At 55.9% G+C, this 19,757-nt stretch overlaps 1 protein-coding gene across 2 annotated transcripts; it reads left to right on the forward strand.

Moving 5' to 3' along the window:
* Window positions 1-1,171: 1,171 nt before the first annotated feature.
* PLA2G4F (phospholipase A2, group IVF) lies at window positions 1,172-16,848 on the forward strand. 2 transcript variants are annotated; one of them, XM_011989258.1, is made up of 21 exons: window positions 1,178-1,374; window positions 2,212-2,284; window positions 3,311-3,447; window positions 3,552-3,680; window positions 4,112-4,152; window positions 4,429-4,471; window positions 4,956-5,022; window positions 7,270-7,439; window positions 7,561-7,674; window positions 7,905-7,942; window positions 8,194-8,329; window positions 9,975-10,111; window positions 10,392-10,614; window positions 11,494-11,608; window positions 11,829-11,966; window positions 12,054-12,161; window positions 13,416-13,610; window positions 13,915-14,081; window positions 15,343-15,529; window positions 15,841-16,005; window positions 16,369-16,843. In XM_011989258.1, the coding sequence occupies exons 1-21, from the start codon at window positions 1,264-1,266 to the stop codon at window positions 16,434-16,436; spliced, it is 2,562 nt and encodes an 853-aa protein (XP_011844648.1). In that variant the 5' UTR covers window positions 1,178-1,263; the 3' UTR covers window positions 16,437-16,843. The 2 variants fall into 2 exon arrangements, with proteins under 2 accessions (XP_011844649.1, XP_011844648.1); XM_011989259.1 differs by having other exon boundaries at window positions 1,172-1,374; window positions 15,841-16,848.
* The last annotated feature ends 2,909 nt before the right edge of the window (window positions 16,849-19,757 follow it).

The following is a 19,757-nucleotide window of genomic DNA, read 5'->3' on the forward strand; positions in this document are numbered from 1 at the left end:
GCCCCAGAGATCCTCACTCTTCCTGGAGACTGTGCCTGTCTCAGCCACTCTGATGGTTGTGGTCCACAGAAGAGCGGACATCACATCCATCTACAGCCTAAGGCCTACGGTGGCCAAAGAGAACGCTAAAGCCTGTATCTCTAGTGGCTGAAGGACAGGCAGACTTGTTGTTTGGCCTGTCCTTATTTATAACCCCTGCCCATATGCCTGTCTGTACCTAGACACCGTACACTGACCCAGGAAGCGAGCCTGGGCCGAAGCCACAGGGAGTCACGGACTGAATTTCTCCAGGATGTGGATGGGCCCACCTCAGCTTTGTCACCTTTGCATTTCTAGGCCTAGCACAGGTCTGGCACCCACCAGGCTCTTGGTGTTTGGAGAATTAATGAGGGTGGTCAGGAGAGATTAGAAATATCTTTGATGAGTTCATGTCCTTTGTAGGGACATGGATGAAGCTGGAAACCATCATTCTGAGCAAACTACTGCAAGGACAGAAAACCAAACACCACATGTTCTCACTCATAGGTGGGAACTGAACAATGAGAACACTTGGACACAGGAAGGGGAACATCACACACTGGGGCCTGTTGTGGGGTGGCAGGCGGAGAGGGATAGCATTAGGAGATATACCTAATGTAAATGACGAGTTAATGGGTGCAGCACACCAACATGGCACATCTATACCTATGTAACAAACCTGCACGTTGTGCACATGTACCCTAGAACTTAAAGTATAATTTTAAAAAAAACATACATACACACACACATATATATATGTATATATATATAAAGAAACATCTTTGAGCCCAGATGAAATGCTTCAGCTCAAGAGCCGCAGGGAAGGAGGGACTTGAAGCGTGGCTAGTGTCAGGCCTTTTCCACAGCTGAAGGAGACTAGTCACTGATTTGCACTTGCCAGCTGGTCTCTGGGCCAGCTGTGCCAGCATCACCCAGAGGGGTCTGTTTTTCACAAACAGCCCAGTGATAACCAGGGGGCTGGGTTTGGGAACAAGAGTGCTAACCAGAGACTCCAGGAGTCTCATGGAGACAGACTGAGCTGGCTCCTGCCTGGGAAAATTAAGCTCTAGTCACTTCCTGGAACATGTCAAACTCCACCTCCAGCAGGCCATCCAGCCTGGGTCCTCTGCAGGGCAGGCAGCTCCACCCTCCCAACTCAGTGCTACCTGTCACACCTGAGCCAGCAGTTTGTGCAGCCAGAGGAGCGCTGGCAGGGCTCCCTGCTGGGGCCCAGGCTGCCCAGCCATGCTCTGGGCACTCTGGCCAAGGTGGCTGGCAGGCAAGATACTGCCCCTCCTGGGGGCGGTGCTGCTTCAGAAGAGAGAGAACAGGGGCCCGCTGTGGAGGCACTGGCGGGTAACGTACCTGAGATTACCTGGGAAACCCGGACTGGGGGAGTCCTGGGAGCTACAGTGCCCTGTGAGAACTGAGACCAGCCCCAGCCCTGGGTTTTGAGTTGGGGTGGGACCTGTTTATTCTAGATGACCTGGCAGAGCTTAAATTAAACCTTGAAAATAGCTCCCTCCGATTAGGAAATGGAGGGTTAGTTCACCTGACATTTGTCTGGGGTGGGTTGGCTTTCGCGAAGGATGCGCGAGCCTGGCTGTAGAGTCTCCGGCGCTGGTGGGGTTGTGAGGGGAGAGGTTCCCTCCCAGCAGGCGGCATGCTGATGCTCTCTCTCCTGAGCCCAGCTGTAATCTGCTCGGTGACTCATGAGACCGGTACCGGCCGGTGACTCTCGGCTCCCGCTCACCTGCTTGCTGCCTCCTAGGCGGTCTTTGAGCCTCTGTCAGGGAGCGAGCGAGGGAGGGGTGTCGCCGTTTTCTCTTTTAATATTTAATCGCCTCAAGCACAACATTAGCGCAGCTCTCACAGCCACTCCCAAGCTAGGGTGGGGGCGCGAGGGTCTGAGGGGGGCCGCAGGTGTGTGGTGCACCACAGCCATCGATAGTTCAGCGAGTCCGTGCTGGATTCAGATTTGAACCCAGACCGGTTGGGTTCCAGGATCCAGACGCATCACGAAGGTGTTGAATTCCCAATGCCCGGGCCCCGCCAAGGTCTCCCTGCTCCCCCGCACAGGGACATCAGTGACCCTAAGCCAGGTCGCTGCTCCGTGATGGGACGAGGGGAACAATGGGGGGAGGCACTAGGCTCACACTAGCTAACTGAGTCCCTGAAGTTCTGTTGTTGCAGCGGGAAACCCACCCATACTATGACCTCCAGGTGAAGGTGCTGAGGGCCACAAACATCCGGGATACAGACCTGCGTGAGTGACCCCATCTCCACCCTTCTCCCTGTCCTTTCCCTGCGGCCTCCTCAGAGCTCAGCTCAGCCTGGCAAAGACAGAGAGAGACTGTGTGTGTGTGTGTAAGAGAGTATATACATGGGTGAGTACAAGTGAGAGTGTATGTGTGTATACATGTGTGCAAGTGTGTGTATACGTGTGTGTATGTGTATACGTGAGTGTACATGTGTGTGTATGTGTGTGTGCAAGTATGTGTGAGTGCAAGTGTGAGTACATGTGTATACGTCTGTGTGAGTGTATGTGTGTAATGTAAACGTGTGAGTGCGAGTGTGGGAGCACGTGTGTGTATACATGTGTGCAAGTGTGTGCGAGTATGTAAGTGCAAGTGTGTGTGTGTGTGAAAGTGAGTGCATGTGTGTATACATGTGTGTGCGTGTTGTATATGTGTGTGCATACATGACAGTGAGTGCCAGTGTGGCTGAGTGCATGTGTATGTGAGTGCCAATGTGAGAGTACGTACACACATGTGTGCGTGTGTGAGTGCAAGAGTGTGTGAGCGTGTGTGTGGAGTAGGTGGAGGGACTGGTGCTGACCATGAAGGTGAGGGCAGGCAGGGCTGGAGGGGACAGCTGTGCAGACTCGGCCTCCTCCCTGTGCCTGGGAGTGCCGCCCTGGGTGAGAGTGTGAGGCCCACTGTGGCTACAAGTCAGCACGTGCTCTCAGGGAACTTTCCATGCCAGCGCTCACACAGGGAGGGGATTTTACTGCCTGAATCATGCAGTAGCTGGAGTTAATGGTCTGTGCTACCATGGGATCTTTCCAACCGGCTGCTGCAGGATTTCTGTTCAGGTGAACGGGAGGTGTGTGGAATCAAGGTGGAGTGAAAGACATCAAGGCTCTCCCTCCACCTCCTCACCCCACCATGCCACATGGGCAGCTTCCCCTCCTCGCCACTCTGCTCCTTCCCCTTCCGCCCTAGCCTCCCCCAGGAAACCTTTTCAGCAATGAGAGCTTGAGGCCCCGGCCCCTCCCCTGTCCTACCTGCAGTGTCCAAAGCTGACTGCTACGTGCAACTGTGGCTGCCCACGGCGTCCCCCATCCGTTCCCAGACTAGGACAGTGGCCAACTGCAGTGACCCCGAGTGGAATGAGACTTTCCACTACCAGATCCATGATGCTGTGAAGGTGAGGGCCAGCCAGGGGCCAGGCTGCGGAAGGAAGGGTAATCTTCAGGCAGCTGCCCTCCTGTCCTACCTCAGGCTCCAACCTCCTGCCTGCCCTGTCCCCAGAATGTTCTGGAGCTCACTCTGTATGACAAGGACATCCTGGTCAGCGACCAGCATTCCCAGCTCCTGTTTGACCTGAGGAGCCTCAAGTGTGGTCAACCTCACAGACACACCTTCCCACTCAACCAGCAGGTGAGCCCACCAGTGCTGGCAGAGAGCTCAGCTGGAGGAGGGGAGGCCCAGCACAGGGCCACCGAAGAGGGGGCTCTGGTCAGCACAGGCCAAGCCTCCAAGGCAGACCTTCCTCCATCCCGCAGCCCTGACCCTATAAAGGTTTCCCTCCAATACATCTTCCTTGCATGAAACCAAAATATGAGCTCCTTGAGGGCTGTGTGTTGCCTCAGTCACAGCTGGATTCTCGATGTCTAGAACAGCGCCTGACACACATTTTGGAATAAATGAGGCTGTCCATGGAGACACCACTGCCCCTCCTATGTCCATGACAAGCCACAATGCCAGTCTCCCCTTCTAGTTCCTGGGGCCGAGCAGGGCTGGCAGGCAGGAACAGCTCTGGAGGCTTTTGGAGCCTTGAAAAAACTGGTGCTCCCTCCCCCTCCATTTAGGATTCGCAAGAGCTGCAGGTGGAATTTGTTCTGGAGAAGAGGTGAGTTCTGGTAGAGCCATCGCCCTCGGAGACTCAGAGATTTGAGTCACGGCAGCTCCTAGGTGCCAGTCACCATGTCTTGCACTGGCCTTGCAGGCCTGGTCTGGAGGCGATGGCCTGGTCTTGACACCTATCTGCATGTTGGACGGCAGGCTCGCCCCACCCCAAACCCTGCTGTGCTCCCCAGGCTCTGCCCGCTGCTTCACTCACGTTACGATTGTAGAGGCATCATGATGGGGCCAGATGCATTCCCCATGTATTCCTCATCCTTTGCAGCCAGGTGCCTGCATCTGAAATCATCACCAACGGGGTTCTGGTGGTGAGTGGGGAAGGCGAGCTTGGCGGCATTCCGGGCGGGGGGCAGTGAGGAGCCTGTGATGGGGCCCATCAGGCCCACTTGTCTCTGAAGGACACCCAATCCCTCCTCAGAGGGGAGGCATGCTAGGGAGGCACCTCCATAGGGGAAGGACAAGAAGCTGCCAGGCACTTGGTGGACAGCCCAGGACCCCGGCCTCCTATTTCCACACAGCATGTCACTCACTTGGGCCTCTGGCTGCTAAGATCACTGGAGCAGCCACTCTCATGGCCCCTCAACTCCTCCCCCTTTCCCACCAGCGCCCACTTCCTCTGAGTCTGGGGAGAGGGGCTGGGGATAACCCTGGGCTGCTGCAAAAGACTCCTACCCATGAGGCCCAGGTCCTGGGAGGTCTGTTTCCTAGACCCTGCCCCAGGCACTCCTCCCTCCCTCCATCCTGGCTGGGGCCGTGGGCTGTCTGGCTCCCACAGGCCTCTGCTTTCCTCAGGCTCACCCCTGTCTGAGAATCCAGGGCACACTCCGGGGAGATGGGACCGCCCCATGGGAAGAGTACGGTGAGTCTGCTCAGCGGCCTTGGTTCTTTTGCCTTCTCTCCTGGGGTTGGGACTACTGATGTCAAGGAGGTGGGTCTGGGTCAGGAAGCTCTTCAAGTTTTCATTGCTCAAAGCCGACTAACTAACATGGGATGGATGGCCCCAGGAGGCAGTGAACGACCTGTCCCTGGAAGTATTCGAGCAAAGAGGTTGTATCCGACCAACTATTGCTCTACCACAAACACCCACATGATCTCAGTGGCATACAAGCAGCGTTTATTCGGCTCACACACCCGGTGGTCAGCCAGCCAGGCTGGGCTGGGCTTGGTGGGGGGTGGCCCAGCCCTGTGCCATGTGTCTGTCCTCTGCCTCCTGTGACAAGCCCATTAGCCTAGGCATGTTCTCAAGGCATCAGCAGAGGCACAAGAGAGCAAGCCCAACTGAACAAACGCTTGTTAAGCCTGGTCACATCCTGGCTGCTACCTAACATGTTATTGGCCCAAACAGGGTTGAACTCAAAGCTGGAGGGTAGGGAATATAGTTGACCTCTTTAGTGGGAGGAGCTGAAATCACATGGCAGTGAGAATACAGGGGAAATGAAGAACGGGGGTTGTCAAACCCAGTGCCACAGAGGGCAGCCACCCAGCCAGGGGAGTCCAGATGTGGGACAGCAGTGGTGGCTGTGTGACAGTGCTGACAGCCTGAGCCTGCAGGATGAGTCCTGCCCAGGGAACCCTGAGCACTCACTCTGAGGCAGGCCCTGGGCTAAGCATTTTAATGTGTCTTATAATCCTCCTAACAACCTTGTAAAGCAGGTACAATTAGAATATCCCCTAATTCATGAGGCTGAGGCCCAAAGAAGACATTTGCTCATGGGCACACAGCCAGCAAGTAGTAGAGCCAGGGTCAAACCCAGGTCGGTGACACTCCGGTTCTCTCAACCACGGATTATATGGCTTCTTCTTATGAATAGCACGTCTCCATCTCAGTCCATAGGCCTTGGCATGAATAAAATATCACTTTCCTTATATTCTTGAATTCCCTTCCCATACTTGGTCATGTCGAGTCTCTGAGCCTCATCAAGTGCAAGGAGGGGCTGCAGGGCAGGGTCTCCTCTGATCCCTCAGTGTCTGCTGTCCTCGCATACTTTATGTCTCTGGTTCTTCCACGTTGTGTTAGGGGCTGGGAGGCTGTCTGTGGCCCCCTCTGCCTGGATGTCATGTGCAGTCATTTCTCTCTGGGGTCTGGCCTCCTCCCCAGAAAGCTGCTGGGAAGCTGGGCAGGGAGCTCTGAAGCCCACAAGCCTGCCCCCTCACTCCTCCCAGCCTGGGCCTCACCTTCTAGCCTGGGCCTCACCTTCCAGCCTGGGCCTCATTTTCCAGCCTGGGCCTCACCTTCCAGTCTGGGCTTGCCCTCTGCCTCTTCTCCAGGACATGCATCTCTCTGTATCCACGCATCCCATTCTTCCTCCTCCCGCCTCTACAAACCTTCCTCTCCCAGCATTCTACACTTGGAAACAAAGGCCAGAACAACTTGCAGCCTATTGGTTTTCTCTCGGGCCACAAACCTCCAACACAATGAGCAAAGAGTCTGAAGTGGGGCAAGGGGGAAACCACCGCCTGAAAACTGCTCATTCTTTTTTTTTTTAAGACGGAGTCTTGCTCTGCCGCCCAGGCTGGAGTGCAGTGACACAATCTCGGCTCACTGCAAGCTCCGCCTCCCGGGTTTACGCCATTCTCCTGCCTCAGCCTCCTGAGTAGCTGGGACTACAGGTGCCCGCCACCACACCCAGCTAATTTTTTGTATTTTTAGTAGAGACGGGGTTTCACCGTGTTAGCCAGGATGGTCTCGATCTCTTGACCTCATGATCCGCCTGCCTCGGCCTCCCAAAGTGCTGGGATTACAGGCGTAAGCCACCGTGCCTGGCCTGCTCATTCTTATAATAAACATAGAATCAGCTCAAATCATCAGCCCCACAGGCTCTGGGCAGGGCCGCTCTCCCTCCCCGTTCCCTGTCTTCCCCTCCAGGCATTTTTGTGCTTCCCACCCTTCCCTGAGTTCCAGTTCTGACCAGGGCAGGCTAGAGGACCCGAGTTCTTCTGGAGGCTTTCTCTATGAGCAGTGCTCGAGAGAGAGCAGGGCGATAGGAGTTGGCATTTCCTAGGGGAAGAGAAGGGAGGAGTTGCTGTTGGGGTGCTGCCAGCATAAGCCGCACAGACACAGACCCACCCCCTCACCTGCGCACCCACCTGGGCCTTCTGCTCTCAGGCTCTCGGCAGCTCCAGCTGACAGTGCGTGGGGCCTACGAGAAGCCACAGCTCTTGCCCCTGCAGCCTCCCACAGAGCCAGGCCTCCAACCCACCTTTACCTTCCATGTGAACCCAGTGCTGAGCTCCAGGCTACACGTGGAGCTGATGGAGCAGCTCTCGGCTGTGCAGGTGAGTGTGCCGCCAGGACGGTCTGTAGATCCAACTCAGCCCAGACTGGCGTTCCAGGGCCACGTTGGGGGAGGCTTTTCTTCCCCGCTGGAGAGCTTCTTGGGTGTTTTCTTCTCCACAGAGCGACCCCAGCGCGGAGCTGGAGGCTCAGACCAGCAAGCTGGGCGAGGGGCGCATCCTGCTCTCTTCTCTGCCCCTAGGCCAGGAGGAACAGTGTTCTGTGGCCCTGGGGGAGGTAAGGCTCTGTCTGGGTGCCAGAGGGACCGCTGCCTGCTCTCTGTGACCACCAAGAGAGGTCTGGAGGAGGGACCCAAGAGGGTGGCTGGATCAGGTCAGCCCAGAGCTCAGTTATGATGTCCACATCGGGCCAGTGATGGCAGGGCCATAGGGGCTGCAGGTGGGGGAGCCACTTCCCTGGAGAATCCTGCTCAGAGAGCTCAGGGCTGGGGCTGCTCTGTCTTTCAGGGCCAGGAGGTGGCTCTGAGTGTGAAGGTGGAAATGAGGTGAGTGGGACTCCAGGCAGAAGGCCTCTTGGGGCTGGGCTAGAAGTGTGGGGACACACCCCAACGTGCTCCACTCTCTTGCCCAAGAAGCTCAGGCTGTGGGGTGGGGGTGACACCTTTCCCTCCCCGGTTCTGGTGCTGGTGGGCGGATCCCTTGGACCTGCTCCTGTGAAAGACCCGGGCTGGGCCCAGGGCTCTCCTCCACTGGACAGTCACCCAAAATCCCCCCGCCCCCGCCCCACTTGAGACAGCTCCGAGGACCTAGACCTACGCCTTGGCTTTGACCTCTGTGACGGGGAGCAGGAGTTTCTGGACAGGAGGAAGCAGGTCGTGGCCAAGGCCCTGCAGCAGGTGCTGGGATTGAGTGAGGCTCCGGACAGTGGCCAGGTACGGAATGGAGGAGGAGCTGGACCCCAGAGCCGCTAGGACCAAATTGAGCCTCTTCCCTTGAGAGGACCAGCATGGCTAAGAGGGGCCAGAGGAGGTTGGCCTGTTTGCCTGAGCTGATGGACACCATCGGTAGAGCCAGGACCCCATATGGGATGAGCACCAAACAGTCCTGGCCAAGGCTGGATGTCTTGGTCTGCATGGACTGCCGTAACAAAACCCCACAGACCAGGTGGCTTAAATGACAGAAATGACTTTTCTCTCTGTTCTGGAGGCTGGAAGTCCAAGAGGAAGGTGCCATCATCAGGGCTGGCTTCTGCTCGGGCCCCTCTCCTCTTCCTAGTGGAGCTGTCTCGCCGTGTCCTCACGTGGCCCTTCCTCTGTGCGTGTGTGCAGAGCGTACGCCTTGGGGTCTCCTCCTCCTCTTCCAAGGACCCCAGTCCTGTCAGTTGAAGGCCCTTACCCACTTCACCTTTATCATCTCCTTGTAGGCCCTATTTCCAAATACTGTCACATTGGGGGTTAGGGCTCCAACACAGGAATTTGGAGGGGCACAATTGAGTCCGTAACATGATCAAAGGGATGTGGAGCTTGGGGGTCCCTGGGATCCTCTGGGTTTAGAGACAGCCAGCTTGCGGTTGGGAGGCAGGAGGAAAGGAGTGCTGAGAGAGGGACTTACTGGGGATCAGGAACAGGCTGCCGGCTTCCTCCTGGCTGCCTGAGTCCCCAGGAGACGCTGTCACTGTGGCCCAGCGCTCGTTCATTCGGGCAGTATGTGTGTCCGCTCTGTGCTAGGCGTCTGCTCTGTCTCATCCAGCACTCTGAAGCAACAGCGCCTTCCGTGAGCAGTGGCCAGGGAACATTTTTTTCAAGACAAGGGAAGAAAAGAGAACAGGGAAAAGAGCCAAAAATCCAGAGTGGAATAAGCCAAGTCTTAGTGGGAAAGCTAAGCAGCCGAAAGTATCGACTCTGACCGCTCAGGCACCTCCGACCCTGAGGAGACCTTAAAACCTCGGGGCCCCTTTGGCGTCTGGGGGCAGGCCTAGGCTGCTTGCTGGCCTTTGTCACTTTAGCTCAGTGGTGCTCAGCGGGGCACAATTGAGTTCCTCCCCACCGCACCCCGGGGGACATTTGTCCATGTGTAGAGATGGATTTCATTGTTGCTGCTGGGGAAAGGGGAGGTGGAGCGAGGCTGCTGGCTTCTACCCGGTAGAGGCGGCCAGAAATGCTGCTAAACATCCTACAACACACAGAACAGTCCCCACCAGCAAACAGCTACCTGGTCAGGAATATCAAGAGTGCCACGGTTGAGAGGAACCTGCCGTAGCTGATTTTGGGGAATCAGATGTACCTTCCAGGTCTATATCTTCCAGGTCGAATGGTGAAGGGCTATCTCTGGAGACATACTGCTTAGGTGTGAGAGCTCATCACTTAATAACTGTTTGATCATGGGCACATTATTTAACCATCCCATGCCTCAGTTTCCTCATCTGGAAAATGGGGTTCTCACTGGGTTGCTGGGAGGATTCAATGAGATAATACATGTAAGGCTCTTAGAATAATGTCCGACATGTATAGGCATTACATGTAATATGTAAATGACGGTGGTAGTCAGAGTCGTTTTCCTTGTTACTGTTGTACCCAGGTTCCTGTAGTGGCTGTGTTGGGTTCCGGGGGTGGAACCCGAGCCATGTCCTCTCTGTACGGCAGCCTGGCAGGGTTGCAGGAGCTCGGCCTGCTAGACACTGTGACCTACCTGAGTGGGGTCTCTGGGTCCACCTGGTAAGTGAGGTGGGGGCAGGGCACAGGGTAAAGGAGACCCCACAGAGGGTGGGGTTGTGACCTGGTGATCTGAAGGAGTCCCTGAGGGGCTGGGATCCTGCCTCCAAGGGGATTAGGAGGGGCAGGAAGAGTCTGAGTCCCAAGCGCCCCTTTGAGTGGGGTTGCTTGCAGGGCAGCAGGGGCAAGTAACGGGGGTGGAGGGCCACTCACAGACTCTGCACCCCTCTCTCCCGTGGCCGTGCTCTCCTGCCCCTGACTCAGGCACACCCCCCATCCGCAGGTGCATCTCCACACTCTACAGGGACCCAGCCTGGTCCCAGGTGGCCTTGCAGGGCCCCATTGAGCGTGCCCAGGTTCACGTCTGCAGCAGTAAGATGGGAGCTTTGTCCACGGAGCGGCTACAGTACTACACTCAGGAACTGGGGGTCCGGAAGCACAGTGGCCACAGCGTGTCCCTGGTCGACCTCTGGGGCCTCCTTGTGGAGTATTTCCTGTACCAGGAGGTGAGAGAAGAGCCAGAAGGAAACACACAGGCTCCTCTCCACTCCTTCCACCCGCCCTTGCTTCTGCCTCATCCCTCAGGCTCAGATCTGATATACAAAGCTGTTTCTGAGGTCTCAGCTCCCTGGGGTCAGGAGTAAGACTCCAGGGTGGGCTGGCACCACTTTGCCTCTCTAGCTCCTAACCCCTGGGGAGCAGGAGGCTGGTCCACAGCGCTCAGCTCTGGCTGCATATTAGATCACCGGCGCAGCTTTGCAAACACACCCATGCCTGGGCCCCCCTTCCAGAGATACTGATTTTAGTTGGTCTCAGGATTTTTTGAAAGAGATTTCGACCCACACCTGGATGTGAGGCCCAGCACCACACCCACTCCCTGGCCAATTCAGCCGTAACTCACTCCGCTTGGCTGCTCCTGGCACTTCAGACCCAGTTGCAGTTCCAGGCAATAAGATGCGGAGCTGCTCCCCACCACCCCGTGTGTGGCGATCAGGTGTGGATGGATATCACAAGTGATTTCTCATTTCTCAGTAAATAATCTACACTTCTTAGTAATTTATTTTTTAAAGAAATTGGACTGACTTTTCAAGGATTCCTTTAGCAACATCACCCTGACTTCCTGGTGTTCTGATACGCTGTTTTGAATAGTAAAGAAGGAGGGAGGGTGTTCCCATAGTCCCTGGAATTATACAGACCCATACTGGGCTCCCCTTGGCTGCGGCCTGAAACCTGTCCCTCAGAGAGCTGTCCTTAGGGCACTGGCCTTGGCGACCCAAAGCCTCTCTTGTGGGCATGCCACACCGTGCAGGGCACCGGCCCCAGGCCACAGGGATGGGGAATGGAACTCCCAAGAGGCCAAGCTGCCTCCCTTCTTTCCTGCCCAGGAGAACCCTGCCAAGCTGTCTGACCAACAGGAGGCGGTCCGCCAGGGTCAGAACCCTTACCCCATTTACACCAGCGTCAACGTCCGCACCGACATGAGTGGGGAAGATTTTGCAGGTGCCTGGGTGTGGTGATGAAGGAAGGAGGTAGAGGAGGTGGGGAGGAGGGGGTGAGAGAATGGGGTGATCAGGGTTCCCAGAGGAGGTGGTTGCACACAGGCACCTTGGAGCACAGCGGGGCTGCTGCTTCCTGTCGTTGGCAAGGCTAAGATTCCTGCTTGGGCACAAGCACTGTGGTGGGGAGCCCCTGGTGACTTTCCCTTTACTCGGGCCCCTAGAGTGGTGTGAGTTCACGCCCTACGAGGTTGGCTTCCCCAAGTACGGGGCTTATGTTCCCACCGAGCTCTTTGGCTCAGAGCTTTTCATGGGACGATTGCTGCAGCTCCAGCCTGAGCCCCGGATCTGCTACCTGCAAGGTGAGTCGAGGCTGGAGGGCTGGGGACAGGCAGGTGCCGGGGCCAGGCCCTGACTGACATGGGGTGGGGCCCTGCCTGTCTCCTTAGGTATGTGGGGCAGCGCCTTTGCCACCAGCCTGGATGAGATCGTCCTAAAGACTGCGGGCTCCGGCCTCGGCTTCCTGGAGTGGTACAGAGGCAGTGTGAATATCACAGGTGAGGGTAGTGACCCCGAGCCCCTCCCACACCACATTCCAGCAACGGGGCCCTGGTAGAGACACAAAGAATGAGGGAGGGGACAGAGAAGGACTTGGCTGTCCCACTGGATTCGGGGAAGTCCTGAGGAAATGACCTCTAGCTTAGGGTCTCTAGATGTCCAGAGGTGTGATCAAGTCACACCTTTGAGTTCTCTGTTCTGGGATCCGATTAGGTCCACTCGGTGCAGGACTACTGGGTGTCGGGTTGATACTCTGTCCACCCCTCTTCAGTGGCTCCTCTTCAGTCTGGTCCTTAAATGGCTCATGGGAGCCCCATGAGAGAGCCCCGCCTCTCTCCCCTGAATCACTTTTCCTCTGTTCTTCAGTTCAGCGCAGATGTCATTTTGTCAGACATCCCTTTTCCACTCCATCCCTCCACAATGTCTGAGAATCTTTTTTTTTTTTTTTTTTTGAGACGGAGTCTCGCTCTGTATGTCGCCCAGGCTGGAGTGCGGTGGCGCAAGCTCGGCTCACTGCAAGCTCCGCCTCCAGGTGCATGCCATTCTCCTGCCTCAGCCTCTGGGTAGCTGGGACTACAGGCGCCCGCCACCACGCCAGGCTAATTTTGTTTTTTGTATTTTAGTAGAGACGGGGTTTCACCGTGTTAGCTGGGATGGTCTCAATCTCCTGACCTCGTGATCCTCCCGTCTCGGCCTCCCAAAGTGCTGGGATTACAGGCATGAGCCACTGCACCCGGCCTGCCTGACAATCTTACCACCATGGTCCCCTAGAACCATGTGCACATCCTTGCCATCCTTACCCCGGGCTTTGTCATCATCTATTCTCTCTTTATGTGACTTTCCCCACAAGTAGGCCGTGCACTTGGGAGGGCCAGCGCAGGCCCCGTTCACCTTCGCAGCCCTCGTGCCTGGTGCAGTGCTGGGCATAGTAACCGCTCAGTCACTGTTTAATGGACGAAGTTCTGATTGGAAGCTGTAGACTCAAACTTTATTTTCGAAAGGGTAGAAGATAAATTATTATTTAGTAAATACAATGTTATAGGCAGTTTACAAAACATAGAAGATACAAAAGAAAAAGTCATTTCAAAGTGGTTCGATGAAGCATCGGTCAGAGGCCTGGGAGGTGGGGTCAGGGAGGAGGAGGGATGTGGGGAGGGCTCAGTGTTGATGAAGGGCACCCCTGAACTATAAGAACCACTGGGCAAAGGAGGATGCCACTTCTCCCTCTAGTTCGCTGTCCCACCCCTGTCTAGATGACTGCCAGAAGCCTCAGCCGCACAACCCATCGAGGCTGCGAACAAGGATCCTTACCCCGCAGGGGCCCTTCTCCCAGGCTGTGCTGGACATATTCACCTCCCGCTTCACTTCTGCCCAGAGCTTTAACTTCACCCGGGGTCTCTGCTTGCACAAGGACTATGTGGCTGGCAGAGAGTTCGTGGCCTGGAAAGGTGAGTGCTGCCCTGGGTGGGAGATGGGGGCTTCCCTTCCTGCCTGCGCCTCTGGTTCACTGGGGTGAGTGCTGGCTTTGGGCTGGCGGTTGAGGTGTGGTCTCCTGCTGCCTATGGGCTGATGCGGAGCGACTCTAAGTACTGCTGGAAGTTGGAAGGCGGGGCCGAGGGCTTGGGGTGGGAGACTCCATGGCTGTCAGAGAGAACTCTACAGAGAGAAGGCAAGTGTGAATGCAAATACAGAAGGGGTTGCTAGCAAGAGCAACTGCATTCGTGCCTGTGCATACACGTGGGTTCCTTGCAGACAAGCACCCAGACGCCTCCCCCAACCAGCTCACCCCCATGCGGGACTGCCTGTACCTGGTGGACGGAGGCTTTGCCATCAACTCTCCGTTCCCACTGGCTCTGCGGCCTCAGAGAGCCGTGGACCTCATTCTGTCCTTCGACTATTCCTTGGAAGCTCCTTTTGAGGTGAGCTGGGGGCAGGGATGTGGGGAGCACCTTCAGTGAGTGGACAGAGAGGGTGAGGGAGGAGAGGAGGGGAGAGAAGGCTCTGGTGAGGGACACTGGCTGGGTGTGTGGGGGTTGCCCTTTGTGGGCGACCTGGGTTCTACTCTGTGTGTGAAGGGTTGCCTTCTGAACGCTGTTGGCAGCACAGGTCTCCCAGTTGCAGGAGAATTGCTGAGATGGTGGTGGGCGTGGGAAGAGGAGGCCAAAGCGGGTCCCCAGGAATCTTCTAACCTCATCCACAGGAGACCCCCTAGTTCTAGACTCTGCCCGTTCATGACAGAGTTCCCCACTCCAGCTTGGACCCGAGTCTGTGGCCCCTTTGTTACCATGGTAACAACAGAGCCATGAGGGTCCCCTCTGATGCTGAAGCCCCGCAGCAAGTCCCTCCAACTCTGCTGGGTGGTGGACGGAGGCCCCCATTCCCATGTGGGTGCTGGTGGTGCTGCTGGAGCAGCCCTTCCTTCTTTGGTCTCCTCCTTGTCCTGGGTCCAGTGAGAGCCTGCGATTGACTGGGGATTGACAAAGCCTCTTCTGACACGGACCTTCTGTGATTGTCGCGTGTCAACCTTGTGAAACTGACATCGGCCTCTGATAGGGAGCAGATGGGGTGACAGAAGGGAAGACCACACAGTGCTTCTGGGGAGGAATGCTGTTGAGGCAGTGGATGATTGGTTGTTGATCATTACTGATTATTGTTAATCTTCACAACCCCACTGGATAGGGGAGCTTTTGGTTTTTCTTTTTTTTTTTTTTTTTTTGAGACGAAGTCTTGCTCTGTCACCAGGCTGGAGTGCAGTGGTGTGATCTTGGCTTACTGCAACCTCTGCCTCCTAGGTTCAAATGATTCTCCTGCCTCAGCCTCCCGAATAGCTGGGACTATAGGCACACACCACCACGCCCAGCTAATTTTTGTATTTTTAGTAGAGACAGGGTTTCACCATGTTGGCCAGGGTGGTCTTGATCTCTTGACCTCATGATCCGCCAGCCTCGGCCTCCCAAAGTGCTGGGATTACAGGCATGAGCCACCATGCCCAGCCTGGAGTTTAAAAATTTTTTATTTCACACATGAGAAACCAGCTCAGAAAGGAGCTGTCACCTGCCTGAAGTCACTCAGCTAGTCAGAAACAGAGCTGGCATTGAAGTCTGGGTGTGTGTGAGTCCAGGGCGGCGGGGAGTGGCCAGGGTGGAGGAGAGGCAGAGTCAGAGGTTTGCTCCTGCTAAGGTCTTGAAGATGACAGAGAAGTACTGCCTGGACCGAGGAATCCCCTTCCCTAGCATCGAGGTGGGCCCTGAAGACATGGAGGAGGCCCGTGAGTGCTATCTGTTTGCCAAGGCTGAGGACCCCCGCTCCCCCGTCGTGCTGCACTTCCCCCTTGTCAACCGTACCTTCCGCACACACCTGGCCCCAGGTAAGGGAAGCTCCAGGCCTGGGACTGACCCACAGAGCCCTGCGATGGTGACGGGATGCTGTTCTGAGGGTGGGTTCCCTGGAGAATGTCGCTAAGCGCGCCTCCTGGTAGGCCTGAGCTGGCCCTCTGCTCCCTGGGTCTCAGTGTTCACATGGGGCCAGCCCCTCCTGGTGGCTTTGAGAGCTGAGATGTGGCCCAAGCAGGGCCTGAATGGCGCCAGTCAGGTGTCCTGCACAAGGAAGACTTCTGGGCTGTACCAACCAGTTCCACAGAGGGCTCCAGCCTGGCTTCTCTGCTTCCCCCACCCACAGGTGTGGAGCGACAAACAGCTGAGGAGAAGGCCTTTGGGGACTTTGTCATCAACAGGCCAGACACCCCCTATGGCATGATGAACTTCACCTATGAGCACCAGGACTTTGATCGGCTGGTGGCCCTGGGTCGATACAATGTTCTGAACAATGTGGAGACCTTGAAGTGTGCCCTCCAGCTGGCTCTGGACCGGCACCAGGCTCGGGAGAGGGCTGGGGGCTGACCAAGGCAGGAGGCGGAGGACTGTGACAGAGAGGAGACACCCTGCTCGTGGCCAGGGCTCGTGGAGGGAGGAGCGATGGGGACGCTGTGCGGGGTCTGCTTCCCTTCTCTCCAGGACCTGCCTCAAGGTGCCCCAGGCCCCGGAAAGCTCTTGCAGAATTGCAGCTTGGACTTGGGGCAGGGCTCTCCTTGTGTGTTTTTTGGAGAAGATGGGCAGTAGATCTCTCCAGGGGCTCTTAAGGATGTAGGGCAGAAGAGAGCAGCACTCATCTCACAGCGGGGTGTGGAGAGAATCAGGTGAGCCACAGGGCCCACCCCAGACACAGAAGCACCTCAGAGGGCCCAGGTTCTCAGACCCACACGGAACAGGGGCTGAGGGCATCGAGAAGCCAGCTGTCCTCCTTACACTGAGACGGAAAGCAGAGATGCACCCACCCACACTTCCTGCAGAGCGGCCCAAGCCCCAACCCCACCTTGAGCTCCTGGATGCACTGCTATCAAGAACAACGAGGGGCCAAGTGGGGGTGGCCAGCCTATGTTGCTGACTCCATCATCCTAACCCTCCTTCTGCCTTCTGGCCTCCTCGTGCCTCCTCCCAGATCACTCTTCTCTTCCCAGAGCCCTAAAGCCTGTGGGGTGATGGCCCATTCTGGCTGCTCCAGGTGGGAGATCTGCGCATGTCTCCCTGCCGATTACCCAGGCTTCACTCTTCCAGCCTGGGCCACAGTCTCTGGTCATGTGTGTAGTGGCCACGTCACGCAAATATACTCTCACCATTCCTAGTAGCTCAATGAGTGTGTCTAGAAGGGGCATCTGTTCATAAGGGGGAGAGGATGTGCACCTGCATGTGGGGCAGGGGGGTGGTGCAAGTTCCTGGGGTGGGTTGGTGGCATGGGCAGTCCAGAGGGAGCCTCGCCTGGGCTCTTGCCTCTTTCCCAGATGCATCCAATGGGTCTTGGCAAGTTTTGTTTCTCACTCTCCCTCTTCTCCATTTCCCCTGACCCACCAGGGGCTCTCCAAATATCTAGAACCTCTCTGGTGCAGGCAGCCCTCAGATTGGTGAAGAGGAGATCCATTCTGGCCGTGGCCTCTGCAGCGTATGCCCCTGGTGCTGAGCCGCCCAGGACCCTGCAGCAGCACTTGAGCCTTTGTTCCTTCTGCCCCCTGTGCCGGGGCTCCCACTTGGCTGTGCGCTCGCTCCTCGCTCTCTTACACAGACACGCTGTCAGGGACACCTGTGCTGGGAAGTCTTACCTGTCCTGAGTCTGGGAAGAAGACTCTAGTTCTGGCTCCCAGATGGGGGAAGGGTGACTGGAGCCCAGCCTGTGTCTTGGCCTGGCTGGGACCTGCAGCCCTCCAGCTGGCACGAGTTGTGAGGGCTGGGGGAGCCAGTTATTTGGGCTGGCATGGGGTGGGGGCATCTCAGTTCTCCTCTGCCTCCTCACCATGGCTGCCTGTCACAGGGCACGGCTCCTCCTCTTGGTTCAGCAGTGAGAGGTTTATCTGGGAGTTTATCTGGCTCCTGCTGTGGCCATTGTCATCAACACTGCTGTGCCTGCTGTTATCAATAACTTGTTAGTAAAACCTTCATAGGTTCCCAGCTTAGAACTGCACAGCGTTCACAACTTAGAATCTGCAGTGTTTCTTCAGTGTCCATTAGAGCCTCAGGCTGTCTCTGGCTCCTAGAAAGTCATTCTACCATCTGTTTTGTTCACTGCTGTATCCTCAGTGCCTAGAGCAGCAGCTGATACATGGTAGGTGCTCAATAAATACTTGATAAATGAATGGGAACCTACATTCTAAGAGATGGATCATCACCCACTAACCACAAAAAAGCATGCAATGCTTTCATGATTCTTAACCCATTTGGACTTTTTGAAGAGCTGATGTAAACCACAGACCCTCTCCCAAGAAAAAGGTGCACACACACATGAAAAGTTGCTTACATCAGGGTGTCTGCTTCAGCTATGTGATCACCAGCCCCAGGGTTGTAGAGGCCAGTGACTGTCCCCCAAGGCCAGTAAGGCTTGTGCAGAGTAGACGGGGACCTTCTCACACAGAAGTGTAGACAATGCCACTTGTGCTCAGATCAGGTTTGGGAGGACACTGGGACAAGATCGAGGGCAGGGAGCAGGAGGCTGGACTTGTGCTATGGCCCAGATATTGGCCAGAGGTGCAGGGAGGATCTCAGCCAGGGATGGGGAGGCTCCATCAAGACTGACTGGGAGCCATGCAGAGTGAGAAGCCAGGGGAGGGGCTGAAGATAACCCGGCCAGTTTGATGCCTGCTCCTCAGGAGGGATCTGAGTCTTTACCTCATTCCCAACCCTTGTCTAAGATGGCTGGAAATAAGCTTCAAGGTCCTGAAGGTGACAAAGTTGGAGGGATTTGTCCAGAAGAACAAGCATGGTTTCCGTTGAAGCTGGGTAGAAACACAGGACCAGGGACATCATTCATCAACTTTGTCAGAGCCCTTCATGAGGCAAGGCAAGAAAAAGGGGGCCACAAGTGTAGCAGATTGGTCAGAGTGGTGGGAGAAACTACAGGGAAGGGAGCAGACCTTCTGAAAGGTTGGAAGCTCCTGCAGAGCCCCGGGGGAGAATAGCTGAAGGCAGCTGTTCTATAACCCTGAGCAGAGGGCAAGCAGTAGGTACAAGGGAGTGTGAGGGAATTTATCTTAAACAGGCTTGTTTACTTATGTTGACCAGGAACTGACCTTTGATCATCTGCGCACATGACGTTCCCTGAAAGGGGAACAATAAATGTTAATTACCTCCAGTGTTTGCTCCAGGCTTTTGGCATTGTGCCTGCACTGAATAAAGGCAAGCAATTCCAGATTCTCCGGGCTGCACTTTGGCCACTTGAGCCGGGCAGTCCCCTGGCTGCTCTTACACTGCATACCTGTGTCTGGGTACCCATTTCATCCACTGCTCGGCCAGGGTTACTTCTCAGTGAGATGGTATCTGAGTCTTTACCTCATTCCCAACCTTTGTCTAAGATGGCTGGAAATAAGCTTCAAGGTCCTGAAGGTGACGGAGTTGGAGGGATTTGTCCGGAAGAACAAGCATGGTTTCCCTTGAATGTGGGTTGAAACACAGGAGCAGGGGCATCATTCATCAACTTGTCAGAGCCCCTCATGAGAGAAAGAGGGGGCCACAAGCCTGTCACATATGGCTGCACAGGTTGTGCACTGCACAGCTTCAGGGGATGCTGTTCACATGAACCGATGATGTGCCTTGGAGTTGTGTGACCTAGCAGCCCTGGGACCACAGCCTCAACTGAGTATGAGGACAGAGGCTGGTTCAAATATCAGGCCTCCTGGCTGCTTCGATGCATCTCTGGGCATTCACAAGAATCTCCTGCAGAAAAAAAAATAAGCAAGTATCCTTTCCATTCCTTGGATGGTGCAGCACTGGGAGAGGGGCCTCAGGTACTGGCAGGTGGCTGGTGGGCATGGGTAACCCCCGCCTTCTCCGAGCCCAGGCCATGCAGCTAACATTGCTCCGTTGGTGGTGGTAATCAGCTGAGGATTTGAATGAAATGTCCTTCATTTCAGATGGAACCATTCTTGCAGAGCAGAAAGTAGGGCACTGTGCATAACCCTGCAGGAATCTATTTTTCCCTAGCACCTCTGTCCTGTAAAACTCCACAGGGACACCCAACAGAGGAGTCCTGGAATTTTCTCCATGCGGGACAGT

Source organism: Mandrillus leucophaeus, unplaced genomic scaffold (genome assembly GCF_000951045.1).
Source record: "Mandrillus leucophaeus isolate KB7577 unplaced genomic scaffold, Mleu.le_1.0 Scaffold35, whole genome shotgun sequence".
NCBI lineage: Eukaryota > Metazoa > Chordata > Mammalia > Primates > Cercopithecidae > Mandrillus > Mandrillus leucophaeus.

Bases quoted from the DNA above. Each gene is read 5' to 3' on its own strand.
- PLA2G4F (XM_011989258.1), top strand. From the start codon at position 1,264: ATGCTCTGGGCACTCTGGCCAAGGTGGCTGGCAGGCAAGATACTGCCC. The intron at 2,285-3,310 runs GTGAGTGACCCC...TCCTACCTGCAG, and splicing joins CATCCGGGATACAGACCTGC to TGTCCAAAGCTGACTGCTAC. The intron at 3,448-3,551 runs GTGAGGGCCAGC...CCCTGTCCCCAG, and splicing joins AGATCCATGATGCTGTGAAG to AATGTTCTGGAGCTCACTCT.